Below are 24,062 nucleotides of genomic sequence, written 5' to 3'. Positions count from 1 at the left end.
CTAGAACTAGGAGTAGACTCCTCTGGTTTTGATAGAGGACATTCTTCTTGTACGTTTTTTTCCTAGCTCTTATAAATATCTTTAAAGATAAATAAAAATAATAAATTTAAATACCCTTGAATGAAAAATTCATAGCACTCTAGTACTGGCTGACTGGCAGTAAGCCTTGTCTATCAAAAGGAGCCAGATACATAAAATTGATCTGATAATGTTAGGTGTAAACTGAATTAAACCCATGACCACATCTGAGATTTAAAAATCCCTTAGTATCAAACAGTTTCCCTCATTTGTCTCAGGAACGGCAACTACTTAAATTTAGGCTTAACTGGTCCTGCAATGCACATAATACACATTTTCTACAGTTACCAACTCTTTACATTGGTCCTCCCTACCTGTTTCTCCAAACAGCACTCCATCTGCTCACAGCTCCCCCAGTTGCTCCTTTTGGCTAAGGTACAGGCTTATCTAAACAAAGTGTTCAGTAGCCGTTAGCTGAACAAGGCTTCAAAGAGGATTCTCAGGCACTAAAATTTACAGTCACCGCACTCAGAGTGAAATAAATCATATATACAGTCGAAAAGGAGCTAAACTATGTCTTTTTCACAAACTTCACCTCACCTCCTGTACAATTCCTGCTCCGCAACTGAAGCCTTCTGACCAGAGTTACTTGCCATTGGTGGCTGGATTCCTGGAAAGAAGGACAGAAGCCTGTGACAAGTGTCATAGAAAACAGTCCGTCATCACATCATAAATTATTTGATAAGAAGAGAACACTTCATATGTGAGTGTTATCCCATCAAGAGAAAAAAACAATACACATAAAAAAAGTCTGAAGAAAATGTAAATTTGATAGTCAAAATTCAGGAAAGAAAGACCCTGACAACACCGTCTTTCACAAGGCACACTGAACAAGGCACGCTATAGAAGTATCTAGGTAAAAATGTTAACCTACACTCCCCACGCCCTGTTTTATACTGAAACATAAGCATAGTTTTAGTCCTACTTTCTATTTGCTTCTTCTAGCTCAACTAAGTCTTACCGTCAAGCTCCTGCTTTCCTTATAATTAGAAAGATCCCACAAGTAATAAATCTCTAACAGCAAACACCTGGCTCATTACCTTCATGTTACGTTGGACGCCTTAAATACACACGAATAATGCTTATCAACAAAGCATATTTGAAAACTAACAGAAATCAAACCAATTTGTGACTTGTAAAGAAAGACAAGCTCAGAAATCACGTTCTCACCATCCACTTGGACTGTCACGTAAGCTGTGCTTAGTCAGTCCATCCTGCCCCCACAGCATGAGCTTATTTCCAAAGAACAACAAGCAGTATTTCCCCACCCATCCACAACATACTCCCCGGGCATGGAAAGGAGACAATAAATCAAGTTTCTACAAATAAAAGATAAAAATATTCTGCCACGCTTACTGCATGTTTATTTGAAATCATTCTTAGAAACGTTCACAAAGTGATCCAAGTTCATTAACGCATCCAAGAAGGGTGGCATTCCAAAGCCAGAGAAGGAAAGGACCTAGCAAAACATGCTGTCTTACTTAAGGTCACACAACAACAGAAGTAGAAGGACAGCATTTCAACTGCTCCGACAGCCAGGTGATACAGCCACCTTTCAGAAACCCGTAAAATGTCACGGGACTGCAACGTCCAAGACGTTCAATGACGCTGATACCTACATATGTAAAAGTGTTACAGGCTAATCAAAGAGCTCCTCTCGTAACAGGGCAGCCTTGGAAATATACACACATGCTATGTAACATCCAGCAGCAGTGCTATTGAGAGGTGTGTCAAAAGAGTGGACCTGACAGGGACTGACAGTACCTGTAGGGGATTTGGGCTTCCCTTCTGCAGCTGGTGAAAACGGAGCTGTGCCGCTGGATGATCTCTGGTTGTCCCTTTTACTTTGTGGGGTTTCTTTCATTCGGTTTACTACATCTTCAGAGAGCTGAAACATGCATACATGAGAAAGGAATCAATTTAGCACTTAGCACACACATATTTCAGTATCAAAGTACCCAACTTGTTAGTTTTCATGTTACTGCAAGAATAGAATTGAACACAGAATCGAATATAGAACAGAGGGTGCCTTCAAAGCCCATCTACTCCAACTGCCTGACCACGTCAGGGCTAACCAAAAAGGTAAAGCATATTAATGCGGGCATTATCCAAATACCTCCTGACACTGACAAGCCTGGGGCATCAGCCACCTCTCTAGGAAGCCTGTTCCAGTGCCCGACCACCCTCCTGGTGAAGAAGTTGTTCTGTCTATCCAGTCTGCACCTTCCCTGATGCAGCTTTGTGCCGTTCCCCTGCGAACTGCCATCGGTTCCCAGGGAGCAGAGACCGGCACCTCTCCCTCTCCGCTTCCCCTCCTCAGGAAGCTGCAGAGCGCAGAGGCCGCCTCAGAGCCTTGTTTTCTCCAGACTATGCAACCCAAGTGGCCTTCCAGCCCTGTTACCAGCACCTTGATGCTGATAAGAAGCGTTGATAACAACGTTAGACAGGACTGGCCCTAGAACTGAGCCCTGGGGAGCACCACTAGCGTTGAGCTCTGCTGTTGAGCCAGTTCATCACCCAGCATAGCGTGAGCTTTTTTCTCTCACAGGTGAACAATTCATCCAGAAGGATGCTGTGAGGGAGAGTATCAAAGGCCTTGCTGAAGTCCAGAAGGACTCGGTGCCATTAAGAAGCTGACCTTATCATAGAAGGAGACCAAGTATTGCCAGTTACGTCATGGCTGTTCTGCCCTCCCGCTTTACACTTTCACTATTTACAAACACGCGTGTATGCGCACAGTGCCTTCGCAATAGGATTTGGTGAGAAATAACCCCAGATATGTAATGCCTACCACGAGAGAAATGACAGGGCAGCAAGGCAATGACAAGCAGCATTGCCAAGGCATCCCCACAGCAGGGGATGATACGGGGAGGACTCTCGGTATCAATTCCAATACAGCTGAAAGCTAAGGACAGCATCTACTTGTTTTAGGAATTTAACCTTATTCTCTATGGAAAACCAGCCTTATTAGATAATACACAGTACTAGACAGTAGGTATCTCAAAAATAATTCAGTTCCACGTGAATTTAATGGAAATTAGTGGTGGTTGGAAGCCAGAATCCTATGCCAGCATCCCGTGGAAGCGCACACCGACAGCAGTTGGCCTTTGGCAACCCTGGGCAGTGAGTCCGCAGGCACGTATCGGCACGGTGCTCTGCACCAGTCGCTCTTACCCTGAGAGATGTCCAAAGGAACAGAGAAATAAAGGGGCTACGGCAACTTTCGTTCTGCTTTTCTTGAAACGCACAGGCCTGCACAAAGCCAGACTTAGTTACGGGCAGGCCGAGCAGAATTACTTCTGTATACACAACTGCACAAGGCAAGGAACCTCTTTGGCGCTAAGAGCTGGGAAGGGCTATTTCATTTCACAAAGCAAACTAACAGAAAAACCAACAGGAGAGAAACTCTTCCTCCTGGAAGCCAGGCAGAGAGGCCTGCAAGGCTGTGCACAGCCACCTGGACCTCACGAGGAGCTGCAGACGGCCAGGCACCGGGCAACGCAGGTGGCCCCCTTCGTGGCGAGCTGATGGAGGTCACTGTGCCGCCACCGCCACCACCAGCAGGTTCCCCTGGCCCTGGGGGTGCTGAGCAGAGGGGCACCGGGCAGACCCCAAGGGGCTGCCCTTCTCCTCTGCTCCTCTGGTGCTCCTCAGCATCGAGGAGCCGGGCAGGAGCCCCCTCACCCGCGCTGAGCGCTCTGAAAGGAGCCCGGCACGGCCTCGGGTGACTTCTGCAGGGCGAGCAGTGAAAACCTCAGAGCCGACCCCGACGGGACTCCCCGCGAGGGCTCGCTCCGAAGGAATTGTAGGGAGAAAAGCGCGCGGACGAGGCGATAGCAATAAAAAAACCAACGGGATTCAACGCGGAGGCGCCCCCCCGGCGCCGCGCCCGGCCCCTCCGCGCCCCCTCACCCTGACGCCCTGCAGCACCCGGACGCGGTCGCGCTCGTCCCGGCCGAAGGAGACGCTCCTGCCGCCCGGCCGGCTCCCGCTGCCCCCCATGCCGCCGGGGCGGCCGCCGGGACACCGCTCCCCCCCGGCTCCGACCCGAGCGGCAACACTCCCTTTCCGCCGCCTGCCAACACGCCCGCCTGCCATTGGTGGATGGCTTCTGGACGGCCAATAGCGCGGCGCGGTGCTGGCTGCGCGGCGCGGTGCAGGCTGGGGGTTGTAGTCTGCCGGCGGTGCAGGCGCGTTGGGAGTGTTTTCCCCTCATCCTTCGCGGTGCGATGTGCACCATTAAACCGCTTTTTCCACGCATTTCTGCTCGTCATAGTCAGGGGGTGGTACTGGGGCGTCAGTCCAAACAACAGCGGATTGTACGCTGACAGGGTGAGCGGGTTGTGGTGCTGAGGAGAGCGGTTTCGCCCACCCACACCAACCTGCCTTCGCGGTAACCAGCCCTCAAGGCTGGTAACAACACAGAGCGCCTCTAGAGAAAAAAAAAATCAAAGTTTTCGTGAGGGCACCAGCACATCCCTCTGTGAGCACCTTCTGCAGTACGCTCCTGCAGCAGAACGGCTCAGATGTGGATTTAGCCCCAGGCCTTTGTCAGGCCTCCTCCTTCCCTCCCACACCCATTGCTCTGTCCGTCCTTCATCCTTCGGAGCGGGACCAAACCGCCCCCTTAGGCTTCCACTTCGATACGCTAAACGTGTGGGGACTCTTTACTGGGTAAAAGTTATGGAAACACAAAAATCCGACACACCTTACCACACAGAAAATGAAGTATGAAGGCATGATGCTCGTCTCCGAGCCCCAAGGTTCTCCTCCAGGTTGCAGGAAATTGGATGAAGCAGAAGAGTGGCCCCACATCCCTCCCCTGCCCCTTCACCACACATTTCCCTGAGGCAGAGCAGCCCAAACACAGGGGGCATTCCCCTCTGCCACCCCAGGAATGCCTTGCCTGGCCTTACGCACTGCCCCAGATCACGCAGGCCTTTGCAGACACAGTCCCTGGCTCCAAATACAGCTGACCCACATGCTAAAGCAAGGGAGAGAAAAAAAAAAAAGGAAAAAAAAAATAAAAAAATAACACAAGCAGCTGGACCTAGAGACAGCAGTTTTGGAGGATCTTTTCCAAATAAACTTTCTGGATTCCTAGAAATACAGCCTACATGATGACCCATACAATTTTGTGCATCTGTGACTAGACAGATAATAGTTAATAAAGTCTTGGTATCATAGTTGTGCATCAGAACATTTTTAACTGTTTAATACTTGCCCTTCACTGCAGAGCCACAGCTGTCTCATCAACAGGGCTCTGTCCAGCCCTAAGGGAATATCTAGGACGCTGCGTTGCAAGATATCACTATCTATGTTCTATAGCATGTTCCCAGGAGTGGGGAATACTTTGTTATTTGTGTAATACCTTGTACTTTGGGGACTTCTCCTATTGCTTGAGGTCCCAAGAGTGCAGAATAGCAAAACAGCATTAGCTGTTTGCACAGCAGTACAGAAACACTGCACACACCAAGCTAAAGAGCAAAGCTCTCAGTAAAGCCAACAGCTAGCACCAAGGAAGAAGTGTAAGCGAGTCAAGTGCACAGTGATTCTTCCCAAAACCCACTCGCAAGCCTCTATTTCTAACCTGCCACCTGCTCATTTTATTTGATGGCACTCAGTTCTCATACTGAAAGAGCCCACGAACAGTCATCTCAAAGCCCAGAATAGAAACTGGGCACCAGTCACTGCCTACTCCCACCGAGCCTTTTCCCAAGCAACAGGGGAAGGCTGACCGACAGCAGAGACCCCTGACACTAGGCAAGACCCAGTTATTGAGAAATTCACTCTATTGTAGACCTGGAAACCACTCTCTGCACTGCCCTAGTAATAGGCGTGCAAAAAGGAAAAATCTTTCTCTGACAAAAAGACATCATGGAACTCCAATATTATCTGCCAAACTCGTTCAGGGTTTATTTTTATTTAATCTGAAATATTTTTTTCTCCATAACATGGATCATTTGAAAAAGAACATATGACCATTTATGCCAAACAATTTTCTCTTTATTTTACAAAAAATATATATACATTTGTTCTATATTTAGTCTCTTTGCACCCCCCACACAACACATTTCTGCTCAAGGACCATTGTGGACATGGCCCAAAGCACTATATACACATACAACAGGAGGAAGGTCAGTCCATGACCCAGCACAGAAGCTCCTCAGCAGCAGAACACGGGACACTCCAGAAATCCTGGAGCCCTGCCGGCAACGGACAGGATGGACACGCTGACCACCTGCACCGGTGATCCTTCAGCACTGAATCCAGCTGATAAGGAGGCAAATTCAGGACCTGCTCTTCACAGCACCAAGGAGGGATGAAAAGTCCCTGCACTCAGGGCGTTAGTCAGTGAACACTCCTTGGGATGGAAAAGTATTTGCTCCTTTATTTCTCAACTGCTTAGACTTTCAGATCTTTCAGACCTGTCCAAGGCCCACCAGCTCCAGGGAAGCTCTGCAGGTTTCCCCACACTTCCAAACAGCAGCTCAGGATCGGTGTTGTAAGCAGCATTAGGAGCAGTAGGGCAATTCAGGCAACACACCATCCATCCCTTTTAGATTAGGCAAGCAAGCGTGGCTCAGGCCGATTCACAGCAAGCAATGGGAGGGAGCACAGAACACTTCTCTAATGTGGCAAGGACTGACTTGGCCAGTTGCTTGTCCACCCCTTTCACAGTCATTACAAGGAAGGGAAATGTGAGAGGCTGTTGATCCACATGGGAAAATTTAGTTCTCACACATGGAAGCCTTTTTTTTCCTTTTTTTTTTTCTTTTTTTTTTTTTTTTTTAAAAGTTGTCGATGCTACTTAGAGGCCTGCAGGGCAAAGTCCACAGGCAGCAGAACAGAGAGGCTGCATTGCTCATTAACAAAAAAATAGATAAGCAGAGGGCCTGCATAGTTTTGGCATCTGATACGAACTTTGTGTTCTTATCCAAACTGTTTCTCCCTCTATAGTGGGAACACCGAGTAGCCAATGCTTCCCCCTGCCTACTCATGACCCAAACCAATGCCTCCACACTGCACCCTGCATGATGATTTCACAGAAACTCTTACATCAATATTCCTTCTCAGAAATAGCAGTGAGTTGTGGCAAGAGATGTACACGGTACTCAAGTGTTTCCGATTCCCTCTTTCTACCATTTTTAGTGGAAAGTTACTATAGCAGATCTCCACCTACCTGTAGGACTCAGGTAGGAAAGCACCCCCAAAGCTAGAAGAATAAACCTCTTCGTCCCTGGAGAGCACAATCTGTCTCAGAAACCAGTCTACTGCAGCTTTCAGCTAACGGTCCCTGGATTAGAACACAATGTTTTGGAACTGCATGCCAGACAGCTCTGACAACAGTCCCCATTCCAGTGTGGAAGAGATTAGTAAGTCCCAGACAGTCTTTAAATGAACCACACTCCACGTGCACATAACTATTTCCGCTATAACAAACCATAAAACCTATTCAGACCAGAAGAAATCTGGGGATCTAAACTGTAACATAACAGAAGCTGTAGCAGAGCACCCACCTCCCAACCTAGAACACCAGCCAGCTTGATTCCAGAATGCCTGTGGTGTTTGAGAGCTCCCAGTCACTACATGCTGACAGCTCAGATTCATCACAGACTTCTGCTCTGCCTCCGGCATCTGAATGTCTCTGAAGCCTTCATCTGCAGAGTCAGCTTCCCTCACAGCCCTCTCCATGACCCTGCAAGAGCCATAAAGCCGGGTGCAGATGTAGAACACCCCTACCTCACAGGTTTTATTCTTGAAACTTAGCCCTGGCTCAGTGTTGTTACCTAGCTGTCCCTGTGAACTCAGACGCACAGCGGTGCAGTCTCCATACTGTTTCACAGCTACCTCAGCTCAGCCGTGCTGTCTGTCCTTCTGTCTCCCCATTGCTCTGTCAGTTCACATCCATGCTGCTAAGCTACCAGCCTGTGCCCTCCAAAATAGTCCCAGGGCACACTGGACAGTTCATTCCTCTTCATACCTCTCTTCTCCTCCCCACACGCTCACAAAGTCCTTTTAAACCCTAGCAACTTAGAGCTTTCATTAGCATTAGCTGAAAACAGAGATGAACCCAGCTGACTGGCTTCCCTCTTTAGACACTGCTATTGCTGCCTGTGCTGCTACATTATGACAAGACCCAGACAATTGTGCTGCTTGAGAAATCCCAGGAAGACCATCTTTGGTTTAAACCACCAAACTCTTTCAATATGTGTAGAATACAGCAGTCAGATCAATAGCATCATCCCTAAATGCCATTCCCTTAATTGGCAGACAAGTGCTGCCAGTCACTGAAAAGCAGGAGGTGCCAGTCAGGCCTGGCTTCTGGATCAGATTCACATCTGGAACATGGAGGATCACGAAGGTTTGGTGTTCATAGGTTTACGAAGAGAGCTGTTCTGGATTGTTTTCAGGTAGTGACAGTGTTCTTTCCAACGGGATTTGGGCTGCCAACTTAGTTCCACGATAGGTTTCAGAAATCCTAAGGAACAGAGGAAAGCCACGGCAGATAGCCAAGGACAGACTTCCAATGGACATCCTAACAGCTGTGTATCAGGGTGTTTAGAAGGAAAGGAACGAGGCATCATGTGAAGGGGGTAGCCCTGCCTTAGGCGTTGATGGCTTTCCAGCGGTCACTGTCTATGCTGTTGATGCTGCCCACGTGATATGGCATAGAGGCTATGTCATCCAGGTACGCTGCGGTGTCGATCTGAGTGCTGGAGTAGAACCCAGAGTCCATTCCCTCCTTCTTGGCAACAGCGTACGGATGGGGTAGGTGCACATCCACATCTTCAGGTTCATCCACCTGACATTTGTAGGAGAAAAGGATCTTCGGCTCAGACCTGGAGTTATTAAAGATTTAAAACACACGTTAAAGCAATGCGGTGTCTCATCACAGCCACCTGTCCTTAACTGAAACTCGGCAGCACCAAAACCCACGTAGTCAGGTCCTGAAGAACCCTTCACATGAGCGTTCAGTCCTGAAATACACCTAGTGGAGTGATTGCCATGAAATTATGCTAAATGTAGCTTAGGACCAGGCTAGTTGGGAGAAATAAAAATGGCAGAGCCCTGACTTCAGTGCGGAAAGCAACTCCAAGTTCTGAAGCACTGAGGGCAATCCTTAGCATCCAAACATCACCGGACTTCACAGCAGGCCTGGCTACTGGTAACAAGAGGATTCCACCTCACGTTCCATTCATGTGCATCAGGAAAGTGAAAATACAAGTACTTCACATGTGTCTCCATCTCACAGAGATTACATGCCTCTGTTACACGTCTGACTCCAGAAACTGTTTCTTTCTGATTTCAGAAGATAGCAGAAACATTTCGGTATTTTAGGAGTACTTTTTGTTCTTGGTTGTTCAAAAGCCTGATGTTTCTTGCTCGTGGATACTAAAAGTTACAGCCTACGCTACTGCACTTTTCCAATCAAGATGAATCTCCTGAGTGGCCACACGGCGGCACCCTCAACCCAGTAATAAACACTCCCAAGTGCTTTTAACTAGTGACTACCCCGTTGTATAGGAATCCCCAGTCAAGGGGTCACTTAACCCCCAGATCCTTACCAAAAAGGTGTTAAAAATCCACTCAGGAGCCCGATTCATCTGTCAGGACTCAACCTCTCACTAACCACTTAGTTACCAACTTCAGCCGCAGAACTTTGCACTAACAGGACGCAGACGCTGAAGTGACCCTCCTTAAGCGTTCCAGGAGAATACAAATATTGGCTCAACTTCGCATACAAAAGAAGTGACCAGCCCTGGGTCATGCAAGAAAAACAGCAAGGCCAGAGATAAAAAATTGGTTCCTTAACTGGCATTCTAGTCACTGCCTTTTTCTACAGACTGAAAAAACTCAGGTGCCAAACAATCGACAATATATACTCCCTAAATCCCTGTTCCTGGCTACTCACCCAAAGAAGCCTTTCAGGAATGCCACATAGATGAGAGGTGCGAAGAAGCTGAAGTAAAGGAACGTGGTAGCATCAACACAGCTGCAAAAGGGAACATGAAGACATTTAGGACTCAAACACAACAACTGGACAACCCCAGCCACATCCACCCAAAGCATACGATCCCACTTCCCTCCAGCGTCCAAGCAGAGCTCAAGAAGAGTCTTCTGCTAACCAATTTCAGACTGATGCAGAATAACAGACTTTGCCACCAACATGTCACCTCTCCTAGACACTCAAGAGGAAGCCATGCCATGTTGCAGGTTCCAAGCCCCAGTGCTGCTAATTATGACAAATGGAAGGTGACTGATCTCTGCAGAATGAGACTCCAGATATGACCATGAGCATCTCCGTGCTATTCCTAGCAAACAGGCTATTTACTCCCTTGTTATCTATGAAACAAGCCAGTGGCCAGGCATCAGTGGAGTCAAACTACTGGCCTCTCCCACCACCTCAAGGCCACTGTGAAGGACGCACTCCAGAGACCTCCCTACTTCAAGCTTCCTGATGATTTAGAATTCTTTTGGCATGAAACAGAACCAACAACTTTACTCCCCCTTAGGAACACCATGGAGGTTTGTTTTCTCGAGACAGGCAGTGTTAACGGACACAAATGCAACATGAGAGACTGGGCTGTGGACCTCCCTCCCAGCATACATACCACAGTCCTTCGATGATATCCACGCAGAGAAGGGCACTGCCCAGGCCCTGCACCAGGTTCAGCAGTGCCAGGATTCCAGCATAAACATAAAAACTCCTCCTGGCTGTGGGGAAGACATGAACACGAGGATGAAGCTCAACCTCATAAGCACCAGAAAGCGCCATGCAAATAACAGGTCCTGTCTGACAGAGCTGGCAAACCCAACGTAAGCATCTCAGCATCTTGGTTGTTTTATAAGCTCTTAGGAGTTGAGATGACATTTTCCTGTGCCATGCTGCCAGGACTGATGGAGGTATAATGGGCTAACCCAGACCCTCCTGCATGTGTATACGCAAATACACACACTGAAGATGGGTTTTGAAAGCATGTGGCCATGGCAACATGTGCAAAGATGTTACAAGCAAACATCTGGAACCACTGTCACTCATCTATTTGGACATAAGAAAAAAATAAATTCCCCAGCTGAACCAGAAGTTGCATCCTTTTGATCTGCAGACTAGCAAAACTGCTCAGGACACCTGGACAAGAACAGTGGGGTATGTTGGACTAGGCAGATCTGGCTCAGGATTGCCTGCTTGTGCCACATATCCACTCCCTCCAGGTACCCACACATGGAGACCAACACTACACAGAGAAAGCACAGTGCAGTGTAAGTATCTTAGTAGCAGCTTCTCTCCCTGTTCAAGAACTGCAGATATTCCACAAGCAAATAAACAGCACACACCAACAGAAAAACATCTTAAAGTAAACGCCCAGATAAAACGTATTAAGCAGCTTCCAATCAGCCTCTTTCTCACAGGCTGACTAGCATGGACACTTCAACATCGTATGTGCACTTCAAAAGGAAATCATTATTAAGAAGCCAATTCTTATTGCTCTTGGGAGATTATATATTCAGATCTCTATCAAGAACCAAGCTACTACATCTTGCTTCCTTAATGTAACTGATTTGCTGTTGAAGTTGCAATGTAATTCCTCTCACCGTGCCCTCCAAAAGGCACAACATCCTACTTTCCAGTGATAACTTGAGTCCTTTGCCATGTTTCTGTACCCTTAAATTGCAGGACGTACCTTCAGCACAATCACATACAGGAACCTCTTATTCCCACCTATGTTTTATCATGATGCTGTCCCCACCTGTATGACGGAACACACTACAAGCACTTACAAGGCAGAGAAATCCGGTCCTTAAGAGGAGTTTTTGGAAGAGTCACCACGAAGGAATAGACCTGTTGAGACAAAGAAATAACTGTTCCACGGCTGCTCGGGAAGCCTTGCAGAGGCAGTGAGTGGCATCACACACTTCCTAGATGTCTCAGGGCAGGGGCACAGGCTCCCTGACATTAAACCCAGGGCACACGTGAAGGCTCCACACCTCACCCCATCAGCACACAAAGTCTGGTCACTGAGAAACAAGGGAGCAAAGAACATCTGAGATCAGCTCAGATTCAGCTGTCACAGCTTACACAAGCTTTTTTGCTTCAGCTTCCTTGTCTCATGAAAAGCATCATGCTGCACTGTGAGGCAGGAGGTGGCCTAGGGCCTTGTTATGTTCAAATCATCCTCCCTACCCCATTCAGAAATCACAAAGAGGCTGTCAGAGTGCACAACACGTGCCTCGTACTTACCAGAAAGAAGAAACAGGAGCTGGCAAGCCAGAAGTGCCTCCCTCCATGACCATAGATGTTGAAATCTTCTGCTGAGAGGTGGGCATCAGGGTACAGGATTTCCAAGGTCCCCTAGGAGAGAAGTGACACCATCACTACACTAGGACAGTCAGCATCCTCACTACAGTAGGTGTGTGTATAAATGAGACCGTTGAAAGTTCAGTTAACAGTTGTCTGTGCCACACCTAAGACCTAACTGTTACCTTGCTTAGGCCAAGTTATGTTCATCCAGAATAGGAAAAAATAGAAAACAAGAAGTGATAGGAAAAAAAAACGTGGCAAGAATCAGCATCTAAAGGGATACAGCATCAGTGACATTCCAGAGAAGAGACTGAAGAAAGGGAGGAGAGTGGTTTCAAGCAGTCATCTATTTGAAACAGTTCCGCTCCAATTTCCATCTCTAAAGTACACCTTTCCTGCTGCAACATCCAGAATATAAATGCCTGCACTTGTGCAGGAGTTAGGAAAGAAGACTGTCTTCTTCACTTGAATCCCTGAGAAATGATATAAATAGAAGCTACCATACTGACAGTAGAGAGAGAAAAGAATTTGTAAGCGTTATCAGCCTCTGATACGGTTCTCAAACACTTGATACTTAATCAGGCTCCTCCAGGATATCATGTGGCAATGATCAGTTCACTGCCTCCACACACCAGGGTCTGATCACTGAACAATCATCTGTGTGTTGTTCTGGTGCCGCCCCAAATAGAGGCACAGAGCTGAGCACTTACATACCAATGAGAAAAATAAACCCAGACACACACTGCATTGTCCAGGGAGAGGGAGACACAGCTAATAACCGAGCTAGCAAGCCAGCTGCTCGTTTGAAATGAAGCAAGAGCTCTCATCTCTCAAAGAGACAGGAGACAAGAGGCACAGTGCACAGCCCATACTGACAAAGGCACTTTGGGTGTCTCCATCTAGTTTTGATTGTACTTGAGGCTAGACCCAAAATCTGTGGCTCAGATGTGAAAAACACTCACTCCTGTTCCAAGATTCAATGAACAAGGCAACCCATCCAAACTTCCATCTCATTTCTTGACCTCGACTGAGGTATTCCTGCCATGGAGACGACAGGGTGATATGGTCTAGCATGTGCTCTGGGGAACTTCATACTCCACCACGAGCATCCAATCTTCCCCCAAAACTCTGTCCAGAGAGCAAAGCTGCCACCTCCCAAACATTCCAGGAATCCCACACCTAACAAACTCCATGGCAAGTCACTCCTTTTGCAAAGGCTAACTCTTCCGCTCCGATGTACTCACCTGGGTGACAGAATATGCCAGAGACAGCACTGTAGTGATCGCCAGAACGCGTTTCACACTCGACTTGCTCTCCAGATGACCTGGAATTAAGGAATACAGAAGTGACTCAGGTTGCAATCCCATCCCTGCTAAAAATCAGTTCTCTCCAAAACCAATTAAAGAAAACATTTGTATTTCCACAGGCCTTCAAGGGAAGTTTAAAGCTTACTTAACCCCTGTCAACTGCTCCCATTTGGAGAGCTAAGCCTTTCAGAGGCAAAGTAACACTTGTAAAATAACAGGTTTTTAATTGCTTCCTCCTGCCCACACTAATACAGTGAGAAACCAAGTCCTGTCACTTGGATTACAAGCAAAAATCAGGAATGATTCTATCATCATCTACACGGACAGGTTTTAATTTCTTTCCAGGAAAAATGGTGATGGGAGACTGGATTAGAGGAAGGGAGAAGGTCTTACATAATTTAGAAGAATTTGCACTGAAATACGTTGGAGCAGTCAATCTCCATGAGCTCCTTCTAACCTAAATTATTCTACAACCCCACCAAAGAGGAAAGAGACAGTGCTCAGATGTCTTAATGGCAGATGTGACGGAGATGCCTACCCTCTCCCCCAAATTTGACCCCCAGCAAGAGGTGCTCCAAAAAGTATTTTTACTTGTACAACTGCAAGTAGAGTGACAGATTACAAGTACAGCTAAATGGACTGAATGAAGCCAGGATGGACTCAAACTAACCAAGGTGGGAAGCAGATAGAAGGACCCCCAGAAGTAACCATCTTCTTTAAATAAAAAGCGATTTAAGTAAAGGCCAGACAGTTAATCTCTGCATAAAGGTCTTCACCTAAGCTGTACACTCCTTCACCACAAGCATGCAGGACAAATAAAGCACAGATAAATCTTGCAATTGTACAAGCCATAGAACTGTGAATGTAATCAGGCTTTCAGCCATTTCTAACACACTAATTTTTCCTCTGTCTTTATTCTGGAACTCCTTAATTTTGTAGGATTAGCATTTCTACAAGCTTACAGATACAGCATCTGTGGAAAGAAAGGGAATAGGAAACATTCAAAGCACTCAAACTCCCGGCACATACCAAAGGCAAGGCCTAGAATCACCACACTCAGCTCAATCGCCAGAAGGAAGAACCTTGTGATCTCCCACAGGATCTGAGGGATAACAGAAACCAGACAAACATGATTAGAAGGAGCCAGGAACCAGTTAGGAGTTAATACAGCAAAACTCCATTCTCTGCTCCAGGGCATAGCTGCCTCTGAATGGAACAGGTCATTTCTACAAACCTTCCTCGTGCTTTGGAGGGATGCGAGTTTTATGCTTGTCCCAAGGTCTGATCTTGTCTGAACAGAACAATTGTGTGAGAGAAAGCAAACAGCTTGCCTCCGGAGAGACAGAGTGGTCACGGTTTGCCACGCTCATGGATCTGTCACTTGTCATGAAAGTGCCCTTTCTGCTGTACTCTCAAGAAGCAACAACCCAAGATGATCTTAAAAGTGTAATTTCAAACAGGGACAGTTCTTAAAGCAGAAAATTCTGCAGTACAGTTATAACTGAATAAATTCAGTATTATGCCCTCCTCCAAGAAGGAGGTCTGGGTTTTGGTCCCCAAATCCAGAGTATATTCAACTCTAAAACTGAATAGCTTCCAGCTTGTCATTTTTAACTCCCAGGCTTCGTTTGGTGAAACAAGATCGGACAAAAAGCAGGTGAAGTGACTTTCCAGAAATTCATACAATAAACCAGGGCCACATTTAGGACAAGAACCCTGATTCTGGCTTATTTATCCCTTTTCTCTGAGCACTGGTGCTCTCTTGAATATACATAATATTTTAAGAGGCATGCAATAAGACTTCTCAGAAAATATACTTATAGTTTCTGAGATGTTCTCTCTCGTGTATATGCACATATACATGAGCAAAATATATGTGCATATGAGAGAAAACAGAAACATAAGGCATATTAGAACATGAGCCCACAGGAAAGACTAACTGAATGCCTGTCCTCCTGCATGACTTCTCAGCAAGGTGAAAGCACCTTCTCACCTCTTCTCCATTATTCGAGTCCTGGACATCCATCTGTTCAACAGAGGTGAGTGGAAGTGCTACAAACGTACAGCTACTCACAACAAGCAATGCCTTAAAATGCTTTTACAGGGAAAGCAAGAGAATCACACTGATCCCAGAGAACAAAGGTAGAAGACCTGTACTCCGGGCAGCCCTTCTTCCTCCAACAGCTCAAGCAGCAGATTTTTTTTGTTGTTTTAGGTAATATTCTGTTGCAAGGCAAACGATTACAAAGGAACAACATGTACAAAGCTATTTCCTGTTTGCTAAGGGTTCACCCTCTGCTCAGAGAAACTGCAAGGACATTCAGATATCAGGACAAAAAGGGAATTCTGTTTTATTTACTTTCAACACAAAAGACTTCAGTATTTTTCCAAGAGCCCCTCAAATATAGCGAGAGCAACAGAGGCCAGTTATTGCTTATCCACTAAAGGTATCCGAATGTTTGTTTAGCTCTTGCAAAGCACAGCTTTCCATCTGCAGGAAAGTTTAACTGCCACTGTTTGTGTCTAATTTAGGAAGTCCATTGTTTTACAGCCCTGGATGTTGTGATCAATTAGATACAGCTATCAGAATAGGATTCCATAGCCCACATAAGCTGTGAGTAGTGCAAACAAAAACACATTCTTCTTGCATGCAAATAAAAGGGAAGCAGTAGCAGAATGCTGTGGCCAGAACCGCATGAAGCAGAGCCTCTAGAATGCGTACTGTACCTACCTTATCAGCAACTGTGGCAGCATCAGAGGCACTCACAGTCATGGAGACAACAGCACGGGCAATACCAACCAAAGCCACCACAAACACCTACGTGAAAAGGTATCAAAAATAAGCAAGTAAGCTCACGTCCAAAGGCACGCATGCAGTAGTGACCAGACACCCTTTTGGAATACTGTTTCCAGGTCAGCTTCGAAGCCTGATAACGTGTACTGAGAACTCCACGTAATAGATTCAATTTAATTTCCTGAAGAAAATTCCTCAGGCTTGTCAGGTGTGGGAGTACTGGCTTAGGATTTATGAAGGGGCATATTTCCTCAGCTGTCAGATTAAACAGTTTTGAGGAATTCTCATCCACTCCTTTACAACCGTGCTTTAATAATCTAACTCTTCCCACCCTTCAGTCTGCTGGGGCTGGGCAGGAGAAAAGTCAGACAAAATACAGCCCTCCAAATTACAAGATAAAGCACTTGGTATGACTGAATAAACCAATGGCATCAGATAACAGAAGCCACTTCATACCAACTACCACACTTCAGATCCGTGATAAAGCTGAAATCCACAGTTCTTTCCCTCAACGCTGACAATGCTCAGGAATGCAGAAGGGAAGTCAACGCAGCCAACAGCTTTAAAGCATCTTACCCCAGCACACAGAGCAAAGTCAAGATACCCAAGTCAGCTCACGCACCATTTAAGCATGGCAGCACAGAGCACAGCAAGGCTAATTTGCCATCCCCTGTGCTGTCACAACTATACTCTGCAATTAAGACCTCAGTTGGATATATCTACCCTCTGCTGTGCAGACTTACCCTCTGAGAGGACAGATTTTTCCGGATAAAGTTCTCCACGTTAAAAGCTAATTTAGACAAATGATGAAGGTATGAGACAGCTAAATCTACTACAAAATGGAAGTCCAAGCTGATTCCAAGACGGATGGAGAATGGAAACAACCAATAAGTCACCTACTGCAGATTGCTTCCTCAGAGGAAGAGGGGATGCAACAGCACAAAAGAATAGCGTGACATTCCCTTCTGGGATCAAAAATTGAGGACAAAACACTGACAAAAAAAGAAGGGTCCCCAAATATAACGTGTTCTGGAGCAGCAACAACTCAGAGAGGAAAACACACCCTTTTTGCTTCCTCTCTAAGAAGGTAGAGACTCTTCCAAAGCTATTAACTTAGCTTTAATCACTGACTCCACAAGAAAGCATTCCTTCAAAATGTGTCAAATAGCCATTTGAAAGGAAATCCTCACAGAACACACTTAACATCCTCATCTCCCAAAAACTCAGTCCAGAAGATCAAACTGAGTGAAAAGCACTTTCCTCTAAGGCTGTTTCATCACATGCCACTTCTCACTCTGTTCTGAAGATGCTGACAGCATACAGTCAGTTCACTTTTTTCTTTCCGTTGGTTTCTCAGTTTTACTTTTCAAAGCCTTTGGAATGAACTTCTTGCTGACCCCTCTGCGTTACTGGAAACGGAACGGAAGACTTAAATCCAGGCTGGAAATAGCTAGTAATATTTTCTTAAAGTTGGAGGATTTGTGCATGGTCCTGGTTACCCAAAACTTTGCACGAGCCCGGTGCCCAGACCTCACACCTGTAGGAGCTGTAAGATTTCTCACCAAAGATTCAGCTGAGGCTAGCAGCTTACATTCTCTTTTGATGCACTACGGGTTTTGCCATGCCAGTACCTGTATGCTGCCTGAAGGATGCCTCCCAATCTAACCCAGTTCAAACACCCATTTACTTACACAGCCTGTACTCATCCCACTGAGAAAGAGCAGGCACATCATGCTGCTTGGAGGCAAGCTAGGATCTCAAAGTACACCTAGGATCAAGCTTCTGAATGACATTTCACACAAATCCGAGCAGGTTCCTAGCTGCATTTACAATGCCCTGTGAGCAGAATCAGTTAGTAGGACCGATGTTCAGAGATTACTACAGAGACTATCTGAACGTGATCAGAAGTTGCCTGTGCTTTTCTGAACTGGGGAGAAGAGAACAGAAAAGATCTTGCACGTTTGAGAACTGTGACTGCATTGCCTATGTTTCCATCTTAAGTAATAACAGGAATATCATCTAGCAGCCACTTTGATACGATGGGAAAAACTGACTGGGTAAGGTTGCCGCATTCCCAGACTAACCAGAACCCTGTCACGTCACTGTTTTCTACACTAGATGACCAAGCTTTCTAACAAGGGCAACAAAAATTGCTCTCCAGTGTTTCACTTTCACTACCTCAGTGAGAAGCAAGTTTCATGTCACATGACTTACTGTAAAGAGGAAGGAGAATAGAAGGTACTAGACCCCAAGACAACAAAGCAACAAATGAAGGAAGATAAGTCACCACAGAACAAAAGTCACCCATATCCAGATACGGACGTTCCCAGAATCTGAAAAATAGAGTTCAACAGTGAAATAGTGCCTACTTCTGGTAATATCCCTCTGACTAAAAATAAATTTTATCCCTGTGTAATTTGGTCTAGGCTCTCTCTCTCTCCACTGGTTCAGTGATATCGTTCATGAGTGGTAATAAAAAACACTCCTTCAATCAGTTCAAAAGCACACAGTGGTACTCACTAGTATGTAGAATGTGGTGAAGATTGGGCTGGAAGTGACCCGGATTTTGGCCCTGGCAGAGGGCAGCTTCCAGAGAAGAAACATAAAGAAAAGCACATTGGGAACCAGGAGCAAAAGATCCCAGTAGCGGACTCTGCAAAAAGTAAATAAAACAATTTTTTTTTCTTGTTCTTCAGCATCTAGAAGGCAAGGTACCAGCCCCAGTCCCTTCTCTCCCAAACTCTCAGAAGAAAAGCTCTTTCCCCTGGCCCAGGGTTAGGCTGTGATCCCCTTTTCTCCTTCTCACCTGGATTTCCCAATGTCCTCATAGAGCAACAGCAGGCACTTGTGTGGCACAGTGATGTTGGTGTCATTGATCACCTGCATTGTTTTTGGAGACAAAGTTGTCACATTATCTAGTGCTGTCACCAGGGCAGTAGAGTGTGTGACGTTGTCAGACACGGAGAATCTCATCACAGACATCATGGACTGCAGCATCCTGCCTTCTTTCTGGTCCAGGTCAAGCACAGCACAGGACAACAACAGCAGAGAAAAAGGAACATTAAATCAGTTGTGAGTCAGAGCTAAAAAAGCACATCCCTTCCATTAGGCCCCTGGACAACTGCTCCCTGCTTGTTACAGCAAATTATCATCATCAGAAGGACTGCATTACACAACAGAACAAATGCCACCTGCCCTGCACACAGCCATTAGGGTACTCAGTGGAAAACCAGGATCTTGTGTCAGAGCAACAGGCACCTTCAACATAGTGGCATACTAAGCTGGAGTGATTTTGTGATTTGAGCTTTGGCAGATTCATAGAAGAAATCAAGACTCAGCAGCAATGCATGGCATCCTCAGAGACAAACTCTGCTGTACCATTCCAGTTCCCAAGACCAAGAAGTCAATGAATTAATTTCAACTACAGCAAAGAAAAAATGAAGGCCCGTACCTAAAACTTGTTGCTGTTACCAACCCTACAGTCAGGGCTGACATACTTTTACCAAAAGGGACTGCACTATCTGCAGAAAACAACAAGGGCAAAAGCCAGAATTCAGAACTTTTCTTCTAATCCTCCACAAGACACCAGAATTATTTTGATCTAAAGCACAACAGTAAGGATATGGAAAGACAGTGCCTGTCAGTGACCTGACCAGCATAAGGCTCTCCAGCTTCATTACCCACCAATCTCAATCACAGTGAACCTCTCCAACGTAGAGCAGCACCTGTGCGAACTGGCAGTCGACAAGTCCAGGACGGGGTGCAGTCCTACCTGGTGAGTTTCCCAAGGCCAAACTCTCCGGCAGCAGAGAGCTACACAGTCAGAATCACAGGAGTTGCGGAGCTTGGTTCTTCTTCCTGCCCTACCTTACAATTCTCCAGCCACTTGGAAAAGTGACAAGGCAGAGCTTCCCATCTCCTGCTGAAACTTTTTGAGTTGCCTTTCCTGAGAGGACATTCACATGTTTTCTTCCATCTGTCTGTCCACCAGGCCCTACACTGCTGTGTTATTCTGCTCCGCTATCCATTAAATCCCACGTGCTTCACACCCATGCCAGTGGCTTCGCTAAGTGTCATAGCAGCAGAAGTGACAGCAGTTCATCACTCTCTTGGTTCCAAAATCATTTTGGAAGCTCAAGTGGATGCTGGCACGCAGTACTGGAGAGCGGGATTAGAGTTTTGACCTGATTTATATTAGCAAACCTGTTCCTGATTCAGTGTCGTCTTACAGTGACCCGCTCTTCTTCGTACCCCAGAACAGCAACCCTCGCTGTTAACACACTGCCCAGGAGCTGAATGCAAGCACAGGGTCCTGTCACCTCTCCCAGCACTCCCCAGAGATGCGGTCACTGCTGACAGATCCAAAAGAACCTCGACCAACTGCCCTCTTAGAGATGCGTGGTGCCAGAGATAGCACTCTAGTAGTCTGTGTGCTATAGTTAATCCAGGATTCACCTCAGAAAAATTCTCCCTGTTGGAATTTAGCCCTGGCTGGCACAGCAAAACCAGCAGCCTGAATGACAGGAGTCAGCAGGTAGCTTCCCTGGTAGATGCCGGGTGACTCACCGGTCGGAAAGAATCAGCACGGCCCTGCGTCATCTGTCGGGCAATTCAGGAGGTGCTGCGCTGCACCCTCCCCACAGACCGCTCAGGACTGTGGCCACAAACCTCTCTTCAGAGCTGAGGCTCTTCCCAGGTCTTCTGAGGAGTCACTCCCAGCTGACAGAGCCTCCCTTTGATTCACCCCTGCTGACAGAGACTTTGAAACGGGATTTGCTTCCGCGGCTGCCACGTGCTGCGCTGCACAAGGGACGTCACGTCAAACAAACACACACAGACCTGGAAAAATCAACTTTGTGCTGAGGTGGCAACGTGCGTGCCAACAAACCCTAGTTCTAGCAGAGGTTCCAGCAAACAACCTTCACATGGCAGAGCTCTCCAGAAGTGTCCTCTCTCCCCTCCAGTTTCGCACTCTTCTGAATTGACACCGTTGAGAATGATTTTCTCTAAATAATTCTGCTCCGTTCTCCTCTGAAGCACTTCCCTGACCCCTGCGTCTCAGTAGCAGCAAGGTACAAATGCATTCACATTTGTCAACACAGAAGAAATTCTACCTAACTTTAAAAAGGCTTGGAAAGGGTAGAGAAAAACCTCACAGAGCATGGGTAGAACAACATCACCAGCTGTGAACCATCACACCCTCTAATAACGTTTCTGGCACAAAGATTTGATCTGCTTGTCCCATTGAAAAGAGCCCAAGTGTAAAGCTACAGAAGAATTACATGGGAACTAACACGTTCTTATAAAAACGAACAAACAGGCTCCAATTCTTTTCCCCTACAATCCGCCACTATCGCGCAACAGCAGCGAGCTGCTGATAAGGAGAGGGGTTGGCCACGTCTAGCAGCCAGCTCCAGTCACAAGTTTCAAAGGGCAAAGCAGGATTGAGCTTACCGCTGTGCCAGGCTGCTCACTGCGACCTGGTGCTGGGATCCTGCTCCTCCTCCCAAGGCGGGATACGCACAGAGGCACAGCAGCAGGACGCCCAGCGCACTGCGAGGGGCAGCCAAAGCCCTCAGCCACACAGCACCATCCTCACGCTTAGGTCTGCCCTGACCTGGTGGAAGTCACCGGCAAAAACCCCACAGCAATGGGGCCGGGAACTGATGGCAGGGATCAGGCTAGGCTTTGTGATCCCAGCAGCACCGCTCCCTACAGCGGGCTCTCCAAACCCTCAAAATAAACGCAGTCAGCTGAGCATATCCGAGCCATCGCTCACCGCACCCCGGGGCAATCCTGCCCGGCCCACGCACGGGGGCTGAAGTCAGCCCCGGCCACACGAAAGGAGCCCGGTGCCACAGCCACGGCCTCCCTCCTGACAGGCTGCCCTATCTGTCAGGCAGAAGCCAAAACAAAACGGTCCTCTGCGCACAGCCCGACTTGGCTGAGCCCTGTTGCTCTGCCCAGGCACTGGCACCTCCAGTGCTATTTGGAGAGGAAACACAGTGATACCCTGTGGGGTCACTGAGGCAGAGCCCGGGCGCCTTTGGGGCTGATAACTGCCTCTCCCTGAGCGGGTTTAGCTTTCTGGCTCCTGACCCCAGCGGTGTGGGAGCTCCGCACAATTTGGGGCTCACGTCCCCGGCAGCTGCCTTCGCCCAGAGCCCAGCCCCACAGAGCCGAACCGCGCACCCACCTGAGCCTTGGCTCTGACAGAAGCGACCGCTCGCCTTCCTCCTGAAAACGGCGCCGGGAAACCGGGCGAGCACAGAGCCCGGCGGGCGGCCCTGCTCCCTGGCACCGGGGTTGTGCAGCAGGGAGCTGCCCGCCGGCTCCTGCTTAAATTTAACTGTCGCCTCGCTGATTTCAAGGTTTAAAAAAAAAAAAAAAAAGGAAAAAAACAAGCGAAAAAAGCCCTTTTCCTACTCTTCTTTTTAAGGACAGCTTTTCAAACCCCGCTCTTCGTCTAAACAGTTAGGATTCCCATTTTAGCCCCTGCAGGACCCCACAGGAGGCAGCCCCAGCGCCCCGCTCCCCCCGCCCCTGCTCCAGCCCCCGCGGGCCGAAAGCCCCCCCCCAGAAGGGGGCAGCCGCCGGAGCAGCACCGCCACCCCCAGCGCGCCCCGCTCGGCGGCCAGGCTGCAGGCTCCGGGTCCCCTCCCGTCACCCGCAGCCCCCCCGGGCAGGCCCCGCCGCCGCCCCCCCCTCCGGCTCCTACCCGGCCTCCCCTCAGCCGCGGGGCCCGGCCCGGCCCGGCCCAGCCCCACCAGGCCCCGGCCCCGGCGGGGAGCGTCGCTGTAGGGAGGCGGGAGCGGGGCGCGGCTACCAGGCCGGAGCCTTTTCGGCTGGGCTCCGGGGAGGGTTATTGAGAGACGGTCCCTCAGCGGGGGAGCGCAAAGGCCAATGGGGAGGCAGGTGGGGATGGAGAGGCAGAAAGAAATAGCGCGGACAGCCAATGGGGAGCGGGGGGAGGCGGGACTCGGAGGGCGGGCACGCTGCGGTTTAAAGGAACCCAGTCCCGGCGGCCAGGTCTACCCAGCCTATCTCCCCCCACACACACCCCATGCCCCAGGGCCATGCTGCAGGCGCTCACCAACCCCCCCAGGGGACAGCAGCGCCCCGCAGCCTGCCCTCGCACCTCCACCAGGCGTCCCCTTCCCGCAGGGCCCTCACGCTGCCCTCAGCACCTGGCGGCGCCCAACAGCCCCAACACTGCTCTGGTGGGGCAGCGAAATGGCTGCCTTGAGCCCCCGGAGGGGCAGCCGTGCCCTCGGCGCTCGCAGCAGGCTCTGGGCTGCACCGCCTGGTTCGGATTTTCAGGGGCAGCCCGGGCAAGGCAGCGTCACACCCAGCTCCCGAGAGCACAGATGTGGCCATGGGCGCTCGTGTGAGCCGGCACCTGCATTAGTGTGCACCTCCAGGACTGGGAGAGCAAGGATTTTAGGCCACCTCAATAGAGGAATTGTTTATTAAAAGCAGGGGAGTTAATAATTTTCCTCCGTGACCCGGATGCTGTAATCAACACCCTGTAGGAGAGAATGATTAACGAGCCGGAGAGTTTGGCTTTTAAGGAACGTTT

General features: G+C 48.2%; 2 protein-coding genes across 10 annotated transcripts in view; both read right to left on the bottom strand.

Moving 5' to 3' along the window:
* CHCHD6 (coiled-coil-helix-coiled-coil-helix domain containing 6) overlaps positions 1-4,165 on the bottom strand; it is a 110,883-nt gene extending 106,718 nt beyond the window's left edge. Inside the window, exons 1-3 of one of the 4 annotated variants that reach the window (XM_083795840.1) lie at positions 3,991-4,165; positions 1,843-1,966; positions 619-688 (exon numbers count right to left, since the gene is read on the bottom strand). In XM_083795840.1, coding sequence (XP_083651966.1) covers positions 619-688; positions 1,843-1,966; positions 3,991-4,080 — 284 coding nt within the window. In that variant the 5' untranslated portion in view covers positions 4,081-4,165. The remainder of the gene's footprint in view (positions 1-618; positions 689-1,842; positions 1,967-3,990) is intronic. The other 3 variants (XM_083795841.1, XM_083795838.1, XM_083795839.1) reach the window with 3 other exon arrangements.
* Positions 4,166-5,969: 1,804 nt separating this feature from the next.
* On the bottom strand, positions 5,970-23,373 carry TPRA1 (transmembrane protein adipocyte associated 1). 6 transcript variants are annotated; one of them, XM_083795834.1, is made up of 12 exons: positions 23,202-23,269; positions 22,680-22,843; positions 19,290-19,492; positions 19,004-19,136; positions 16,421-16,507; positions 14,719-14,791; positions 13,627-13,706; positions 12,323-12,433; positions 11,863-11,923; positions 10,695-10,797; positions 9,995-10,075; positions 5,970-8,921 (listed from the first exon to the last, which is right to left on the bottom strand). In XM_083795834.1, the coding sequence occupies exons 3-12, from the start codon at positions 19,478-19,480 to the stop codon at positions 8,687-8,689; spliced, it is 1,155 nt and encodes a 384-aa protein (XP_083651960.1). In that variant the 5' UTR covers positions 19,481-19,492; positions 22,680-22,843; positions 23,202-23,269; the 3' UTR covers positions 5,970-8,686. The 6 variants fall into 6 exon arrangements, with proteins under 6 accessions (XP_083651960.1, XP_083651959.1, XP_083651962.1 ...); XM_083795833.1 differs by lacking the exon at positions 22,680-22,843 and having other exon boundaries at positions 23,202-23,373; XM_083795836.1 differs by lacking the exon at positions 22,680-22,843 and having other exon boundaries at positions 19,290-19,488; positions 23,202-23,334.
* Positions 23,374-24,062: the final 689 nt, after the last annotated feature.

Source organism: Anser anser (assembly GCF_964211835.1).
Source record: "Anser anser genome assembly, chromosome: 12".
Taxonomy (NCBI): Eukaryota; Metazoa; Chordata; class Aves; order Anseriformes; family Anatidae; genus Anser; species Anser anser.
This window is presented reverse-complemented; position numbering and strand designations above follow the sequence as displayed.

Bases quoted from the DNA above. Each gene is read 5' to 3' on its own strand.
- TPRA1 (XM_083795832.1), bottom strand. From the start codon at position 21,082: ATGACGCAGGGCCGTGCTGATTCTTTCCGACCG. The intron at 19,493-21,049 runs GTGAGTCACCCG...GACCTGGACCAG, and splicing joins GTGCTGATTCTTTCCGACCG to AAAGAAGGCAGGATGCTGCA. The intron at 14,792-16,420 runs GTAGGTACAGTA...GTTATCCCTCAG, and splicing joins CTGCCACAGTTGCTGATAAG to ATCCTGTGGGAGATCACAAG.